Raw genomic sequence first — 9049 nt, forward strand, 5'->3', positions numbered from 1 at the left:
AGCAAGAATAGAAACAGAATCTGGGGAATCAAGAGATTACTTATTAGTGAACCATGCTAGGCAAGTGAACAGATTCTTCTGGAAAATATGTTGGAAACATGCCACTTTCTTGTATAGATGGAGACAACACACTCTGGCAGGAAGATGTGGACTTGCAGACCCCAAAGGTTACTTCTATATGAGTTGTGTTGATTTGCAGTAGTGACCATTCCTTTACATTAGTACTTTGTACTTATGCATTATTCTCTCTCTCACACACACACACAGATACACAGACACCATATATCTAAAAATTGAAGCACATGGTATTTGAGTCTGTTATCTTTCCTTAAGAGAAAAGAAATATACATTACTGTTGAACTGTAGCAACATATACTAATATTGAAAATAAGGAAGACACAATCTCCCAGGTCTAGCCTGCACAGCACAAATTTTATGTAAATTTAGGCAGGTTTGCCAAGTTTATGGCTTTGTCCTAGAGCAACAGTAATTGTCTTGGATGATGGAATGGTTGTTGTAATTTCGGAGCAATTAATCTGTAGATCAATGGCAGAAAAGAAAGCTGGGAAAGTAAACTTGCTTAAAATGAAATTTAGGCTGGACAAACAGAAAGTTCCCTATGCAAAAATGTTACAAGGCCAAACCTAAGCTAATATTTATAAATTTATGATACCTGTTATGCCATTTATTCTGACCCTCCCAACTTGAGAGAAACTTCCAGAGCTCTATTACAGGAAATACACACACACACACACACACACACACACACGCACACAGACATAGACAGAGACAGAGAGAGAGAGAGAGAGCTTATAAACTAACAGGCAAGTTGAAGGATATAACTGCAACGTGAGAGGCTAAAAAATAATGTCACAATGATTCTTAGAGGAGTTCTTGTTTCATCTTCACAGATAGAAAAGCAATTTAGCCCCCAAACCTCTGTTCTCCACCAAGTTAATAATATGCATCCCCAAACTGGAAGTTTAAGTTACAATATTAGGCACAATACTCTGCTCAATGTGTTTCCAAATTTGAGGAGACTTGACAACTACCTTGTAGAAACTAAAACTTCATAAATAACTCTTCAAAAAATATCATGCTTCCATGATTCTTCTAAATCCTTCTTGAAATGATTTGTCTTTCCAACTGCCCTGCATCAGAATTAATGTAGTGAATGCCTTTACCATCCATCTACTACTGTGCAAACACCAGTCCCACATTTAAGTTCAAAGGAGTGTCACAGATTCGTCCCCACCCACCCCCCTCCCCACTCCTTTTCTCCCTCCCTTCCTTAGCAACTGGTAACCCCAGAAAGAGAACTCCAAATCTAGAAAGAAGCAGTTGTTCCCTGGCTTCATTCTAGTTGCCAAGCCTCTAAAGCAGAAGCAGGAGTCATTTCTCCAGACCTAGCTGGCCTGTTCAGTGGGTTATCTCCACCACCTCAGGAAAGCTATTCTGATCAAATTTCTTCATGGCTTGTATTGAAAACGTGTAAGTACAAAACCGAGTACAACTGTTTAATTTTGAAGGCAAAGTCAGTTTGAATTGCTTTATTGTGTAACTGGGACAGGGATGAGTGGGTTGGAGGAGATGTGGGAGGAAATTACAGACAAAAACTTGAAGGATATAAATTTAGTTACTAAGAATACTGGATTTAAGAGTGGCAACTTTGAAGTGTAATTTTGAAACAAAATTTGCAAATCCCTAGTCTAAACAGTGGGGTTTAAACATGAGGAAATTCTTACTCTAGGGTGTGGTGTTGGTTGAATGAAAGGAATTTTTAACAAAATTTGGTGTGAGTGTTGAATGATACCTCAAGAAGAGAAACTTGTGTGTTTGTTAACATAACTAACTTTTCTTTGACTTCTGTGAAGAAAAAGATATTTTACTTCGGAAGACATACCAGAACAATCTTGCCAGAATCTGAATGCCAGGATTAGTGAATCATAGATCCTAGAGAGAATTGAAAAAGCTGGTATTTTCTATTATATGCTTACTATTAAGTTATGTGCATCTTCTAAGCTTCCTTGCTGCCTTGTGGAGGCGGGGAAATGAGGAATGAAATAGGCCACTGAGTAGTCATGAAGGGTAATCATGTAGCCTAGTACTAAAGAAGCCACCTGGGAAGAGGCCAGAGCGCTGAGCAAGTATTTGGCTACATATAGGGGAGAGGGCACTCCCTTTTTCCCTGGTATATTTCAGTGAGCTCAGTCAATTACATATTGTAGCTATTTTCTGGTCAGTGCATTTCCATTTTTATTAGCTGTTTGATTTCTGTTTTTGCAAGCCTTGGAGGGCACGCCCCTTCACCCTTGGTAGTATCTGTGGACAAAAATGGGAACCAGGAGCTGCACCACGACATGCCCCTGCAATGTCTGAGTTCCAAGCCAGAGGATGATGCAGAGCCCTGGGGTCAACCTCAAGTACTGCTGAGACCTTCCGTCAATGTGCTGACTGATCTGGATAGCAAGCAACTGGAGTGGCCCTCTGAAAGAACAGGATCCTGCATTCCTCTTCATAGCTTGAGAGCTCATAGACACCCCTACGGGCCACCACCTGCTGTTGCAGAAGAGTCCCTAGCAACAGCAGAAGTAAATAGCTGTGATGCACTGGCAGGCTGGAGGCAGGAGGGACAGGATGCTATTAATGTGTCCTGGGAAGTCTCTGGCGGCCCTCCTGCACTGATAGTAGGGGGCACAAAGGTCAACAATGGGGGCACTGAGAGAGGCAGTAATAATGCAAGGTTGCATGTAGCTTTGCCACGAGGTAAAGGGTTCTTTCCACCCAGGGGCCCACAAGTGAGAGGCCCTTCACATATTCCTACCCTTAGATCAGGGATAGTAATGGAGGTGCCTCCCGGAAATACACGAATAGCCTGCAGAGGAAAGCTGGCTCATGTTTCTTTCCCACTCAGGGGCCCATGCCACCCCATGCATAATTGGCCAAGGCCTATCCCGTTGTCTTCCAGTACTCCAGGTTTACCTTCTTGCTCTACTGTTCATTGTTTCATCCCTCCTCGACCTCCGATTTTCAATCCCTTTCTCACTATGCCTTTTCCTTTTGCTCCTCCTCCGATATTGGGTCCTCCACTGCCTTCTTATTTTGCCCATTTCCATTCTGGGGGAATGCCAGCTCCTGCATCACCCAACAGAGAGCACAGCTGATGGCAAAAAGGAAGGATGAAAAAAGGGTTGTGGAAAGAGGTGAAAGTTACTCATTTATGCTTTTATATTTGAAACCTTGTACCCTCCCACACTCTGTTTAGCACTAATGTGCCCTACTTGAAACCTCGTACCCTCCCACACTCTGTTTAGCACTAATGTGCCCTATTTGAAACCTTGTACCCTACCACACTCTGTTTAGCACAAATGTGCCCTACTTACTGGAGATTAAATACAGATTGTGAAGTCTGAAATGTTGTAAATTATTTTTCAAAATGACACCCCAGGAACCAAAGCCTTGGATTTTGTGTTCTATCTTTAAGGTAATTAAAGCAGAAACAAACCTGTCAGTGTTTTCTAAATGGCTTAAACGACTGTTACTATTTTCTATTGAGTTGTCTTGCAGTGTGACTGGGGAAGGGTGGTTAGGTTCTTCCTAGGCCAAGGCTAGATTGGGGAATCTCTATCTACCCAAGGCTATAAGGGGTGCTTAGAGCTGGATGGCTGAATTAACATAAGTTCCATAAAGGCAGCCTAAAGTTCAGATAATAGAGAAAAATGAACAAACAGTAAAAGAAGCCAGATGAGATTGAGGTGAGAGTAATAGAGCCAACATTTAGCAGTCATAGGCAGAACCAAGTTGAAAAGTCAGGAAAGAAGGAGGAGGGAAGATGGAAGAGTATTCTTAGACCACTGCTTCAACACGAACTGGTGTTTGTGTTTCAACTTTTCCTTGTTGCTAATTACATAGTATATATAGCTCTGGCTCAATAAGAGTCCAAAATCAAGGTGGAACAGGACTGATCCTTTCACCCTTTGTCTCAACAAAGAGCTTACTATATGTATTAGATCCATTCCCACACTGCTAATAAAGACATACTCAAGACTGGGCAATTTATAAAGGAAAGAGGTCTAATTGACTTACAATTCCACATGGCTGGGGAGGCCTCAGGAAAATTACAATTACGGCAGAAAGGGAAGCAAACACGTACTTCTTTACATGGCAACCAGAGAGAAAAGTGCAGAGTGAAGGTCGGGGAGGCACTTATAAAACTGACAGATCCTGTGAGAACTCACTCATTATCACGAGAACAGCATAAAGATAACTGCCCCCATGATTCAATTACCTCCCTGTGGATCTCTCCCAAGACAGACACATGGGGATTATGGGAACTGCTATTCAAGATGAGATTTGGGTGAGAACACAGCCAAACCATATCACTATATGCTCAGAACATTGAAGTGCAAATGAAAATACTTTACTCACATGGAAATGTTTTTCTCAGATACTGCTGTGTTTGTATTCCTCATAATTTGCTACAGCACCCCATTATAATGATGGTTCTGAGAGATTATCAAAATGTTCAGATGGGAGCTTTTAAAATTTCAAGTAACAAAAATAAGGATGCAGCATGCAGTGTGAAAGGATGTACATTTTGACAGCTGTATAACAATTCACTATATAGTAAAATGACCTAAAACATAGTGCCATTGTACATGAACAACCAATCAACTAGAAACGTCTAAAGAGGATGTTTCTTCAAATAAGCATTTTTAATATTCAGTGCTGATAGTGTAGGTGATATAACCAGTTAGACAGAGGCTGAAAAAGCCTGCCAGAGACAAAAACCAATAAAGAATTTTTAGCACCAACAAAGAGTCATTTGCTACTCTGGTGAGAAGGACACATAGATTGATTAAGTTTCTTTTATTTGTTTCATAACAAGTCATTCTAAATGTACAGGTGGCATTCTAAGGTTTAGCAGGAATATCTGGATAGTGACTGATAGAATCCCTCTCACCCCATGTATGTCCTGAAACTGGCATGATTCCATCAATTCACTCTGGTGGATTGAACGCAAGTATTCAGCACATCTTTGTACAGCTGCTCGTGATAAGGTAGCTTAGTCCTAGTGTACTAAATATCTGTTGAATTTTAATCCTTATGAACAGAGAAATTGGGCATGCTTATAGTCATCAAAAATATCTTTTGAGCCAGATGTTGAAAGATATTTTGAGAAGAAATCAAGCCATCATGTCAATGGTAGTGCTACGTCTCTAGAGAGTTGCCAAAAGGTGTGGTAAGTGACGGCAGGACAGGATTCGTTTTCCTTCTCACAGGAAGTAAGTAGGTCAGATCTATGCTCAGAAAAACTTAACTTACAATTAATTAAAGAAATCCATGACAAATTGACTAGAACAAGCAAGTGACATCAATACAATTGGCTCCTTTTCAGCTCTCTTTTCTCTTTCCTCACCCTGTGTGTGTGTTTTTTTTCTATGTCATGTCTAGACACTGAACACCAATAGTAAGCAATAATGAATACCTATTAGCAAATTGAGACACTGAAGTTGTATTTATACCTCTGAGGTGCAGGGTAAATATGTTTTCTTTAGTTTATGAAGAGTTCTGGGCCTATATAACCAATTTCAATGAATGCAAGTATCAAATAAGCCTGGAATCCTGCTGTTAAATGCAAATATTTTTGTTTATACATGGCTTCTGCATGGAAATACGGTATTACTTTGTTATCACACATGACAGTGTCCTGAATGACAGCAAAACATCTGTTTTTAAACAAACAAGTCACATTAAAGTTGTTATTTTAAAATTATTATGGTAGAATGTGATCTATATTAATCCTAAACGATAACATGATATTCATTTTGGAAAGCGCTCATAAAGCAATGTATTCAACACTCTTGAATATATATTATTTATTTTTATTCTCTGTGGCTTAAATAGATTCTAGCCACAAAAGGGAAAGATGAACATCAGCATAGCAGTCCTTTCTTCTGGTAATAACGACAATGGGTTAAGTATTTCCTATTTGAAGCTATAATCATTGTCACAAGAAGATTCATTTTATACTGTTTATTGTTTATAGTTCTCATTATATTCCTTGTCACAAGACTGTAGCATCAGAATTTTAATGTCCTATATATTCTCTAGAAGATAATAATAAACTCTATAACACTGACCTTTTACATGTCTACAGTATGATTCATTAGCCATTTCTATTTTTTACTGTTTACAACTTCTGTAGCATGGGTGCAAAAGGTACACATACAGCCAATGAAAGTGCAGAATACTGAAAAGGTTGAAGTTCAAAGTTATGAAATATTTAAAGTTTATAGTCTTTCATAAACTAGAATGCCATTAACATTATGCCTCATTCTTCTGAGAATTATTACAACAAAAACACTAAACAGGAACAAATTATTTATTTTCACTGGAGTCTTAAGGTTGAAATCACAGTGCTATCTTTCTCCACCATGAAACAAGAGGCTCATTGTGAGGTCGTCACTAAATAACTGGGTAGCACATATATAACGGGAGAGAAGAAAATCATTCCATAACTATTACATAGTACTATAACAATGGCTTTGCATTATTCATTGTTACTGAGAGATAATTTTTAAAGTCCCTAAATAAAGGGCTATGTAAAATGACCCTATTTCAAGACAAATGGGCCAAAGCCAGAGCCAAAATACATTTTATAGAGGTAAAAAACATAATGTCAGGTCATAGGCTAATTTCATAGCTACCACAAAACCTTGAATGTCTTCTTTATAATGAGGTGGATTGAGTGATATTCCCATAGAAAGATAAAGTGATAAGACTGAATTAAGTAAAATAACTCATCTATTTCTCTTTGGTGATATTACTTGTTTTTTATAATAATAATGTATAGCATTTATCAAATCAAGTCATGATTTGAGAAGTTAGAGAAATTGTGCTTCATCATGCAATCTTTTTCTTAAGTGCTTGAGAAGGTGCTACTCTTGCTAAACAATGATTAAATAAATGCACTTTCTCACCCACCTTTGAGGACTTTACTGTCATTCTGAAAAACTTTCCAGTGTTTGCATTTCTCAAAAAACAAAAAAACTCTCAGTTAAGCTTATTTTTATGAAAGTGACTTGCCTATTTCTTTTTGGGAATGAAAGGGTATGCTGTATTATTTTATATAGGTAAGCTATATTTTTCCTCAATTCTGAAAGTTCCTCATGTAAAATAAAACAATATAAATAAAGCCCATAAATTCATCAATCCTGCAACAAAGGACTTTATCCATCTAATCATGTTTGATCATAAAATTTGCTGGGAAGATTATATTTATAACTGATTTATCAAACATCACGATTATAAAAGCTGTGACTCAGAGGCAAAGCAACACAGGGAGTATGGGGGAATTGATGGATGGTGTTTGCACATGTGACAAAGAGAAGAACAGATGGAGAAAGACTGAGGATTAAAAATAGAGAGGGGTAGGGACACAGTCAGTTGAGAAGAGATGAAATTCTTTAGAACAGGAAGCAGCTGCAAATTGGAAATACTATGGGAATAATAATAAATTTGGATGTGGGAGGACATAATCCAGAGAAAACAGGGTGAGGTGGTCTGAAAAAAATAGTGTTACGAATTAAGGGTTTCATGACAGAAAAATCTATGTGCAGAAGCCACACATTTGAGGGGGTGGGGATGAGGTGATTAGAGAAATACTATCTAGTCTTCCTAAAAGTGAATCCATCTCCACTCTCCATTCCTTCCTATAAATATCTCTCCTTAGACAGCAGCCAATCTCACATTCCCTATGCCAAACTGGAAACACTTTCTGGTTTAGGTTTCATTAATCCACCAAACTGGCCTAGACAAACAAACACATCATCATCAAGGTGAACTTCATTAGTGATGTGGGTATGCAATGAATTGGATTCAAACAAGAACATTTTTTCCTTAAAGTTCTCAAATATACCAGATCTTCATTTTTTAAATTTAAACTTTAATAATTTTCCCCTAGTGAGGTACACTGATGATTTTCTAATTTTGTCTTTTATTCCTCCCCGCAAAATTATAATTTCTTAGGTGGAATTACTGACATTATTTAAGCACACTTCATCCAGAAACCAAGTAGTCTATTATGTTCACCAGGGGAATATTTATACCTACTTTAGGTAAAAAAATTGTGTGCATTGTGTTCATCCTCATTGATACTTGATAGCTAATTAGCAATGCATTCTATAATAAATAGGTGAAGGACAGTGTTTAATGCCACAAATAAAAGGTTGATTATCTATAAACAGAGCAATTTTAAAAACATATTAGAAATTAGTCACATCTGCAGAAAAATAGTCAAACATAATGTTTCATAGTTTAAAACTACCTATGAGATAGTCCATAAAGATCATCAGTAAAACCATGGATAATTCCACGTCTAGAAAACATGAGTTAAAAAATAATCTCCTCAGAGTTTATATGAGCTGTTACAGCTTCAGTACTAGATATTTTCACAAATCAATTGCAATCTATATTCATCCCAAAGTGTCCAAGTTTATAATTAGTTAATATTGCTAACCTTACGAGTAGAATGAAACCATGAACATGTCATTTCAAAACAGTGTAAAAGCTCATTTCTCCTTTATTCATTGTATATGAAGTGAAGTTATATAAGGAAAGTGGTAATTACAATGCCTAAATGTTGTTCTCTATACTTTACTTGATGTTATTCTTTTAACATGGCCAGCGATGGAGGCTGCAAAGGAAAATCAACCCTTGACTGAAAGCTGGTAAAAAGTCATTCAGTTTTGGGTCTTAGGCTTTTCTAGCCAAAACAAACAAGCAAACATAACAAAGTATAAAGCAAGGAATCCATGGGCTTTAAAATTATTAATCTGCCTTTATTAAATGTAAAATATATTCAATAAATACTCTCCCTAGGGCACAATAGAAAATTAAAATGAAATAGACAACTATGGGTGTAACTGATTACTAACAGAAAATTAATTTTTTACCAGTAACAGAAGGTATACTCTTTATGGTTCCGTGGGTTCTCATATGCTCATGAGTCTTTATTTAGAATTTCTACCTCTTCTGTTGGTCTGAT

General features: G+C 37.5%; 1 protein-coding gene across 1 annotated transcript; it reads left to right on the forward strand.

Moving 5' to 3' along the window:
* The first annotated feature begins 1356 nt into the window (after window positions 1–1356).
* Window positions 1357–3442, forward strand: PRR32 (proline rich 32). The gene is made up of 2 exons (XM_003808027.5): window positions 1357–1491; window positions 2288–3442. Exons 1-2 carry the CDS (start codon window positions 1472–1474, stop codon window positions 3162–3164), a joined length of 897 nt encoding a protein of 298 aa, XP_003808075.1. The 5' UTR covers window positions 1357–1471; the 3' UTR covers window positions 3165–3442.
* Window positions 3443–9049: the final 5607 nt, after the last annotated feature.

The sequence above is a fragment of the Pan paniscus genome, chromosome X (genome assembly GCF_029289425.2).
Source record: "Pan paniscus chromosome X, NHGRI_mPanPan1-v2.0_pri, whole genome shotgun sequence".
NCBI lineage: Eukaryota > Metazoa > Chordata > Mammalia > Primates > Hominidae > Pan > Pan paniscus.

What these genes read in the sequence shown, in the direction of transcription:
- PRR32 (XM_003808027.5), top strand. Translation starts at nt 1,472, where the DNA reads ATGGCTTGTATTGAAAACGT. An exon ending in ATGGCTTGTATTGAAAACGT is followed by an intron (nt 1,492 to 2,287) that starts GTAAGTACAAAA and finishes TGTTTTTGCAAG; the next exon opens with CCTTGGAGGGCACGCCCCTT.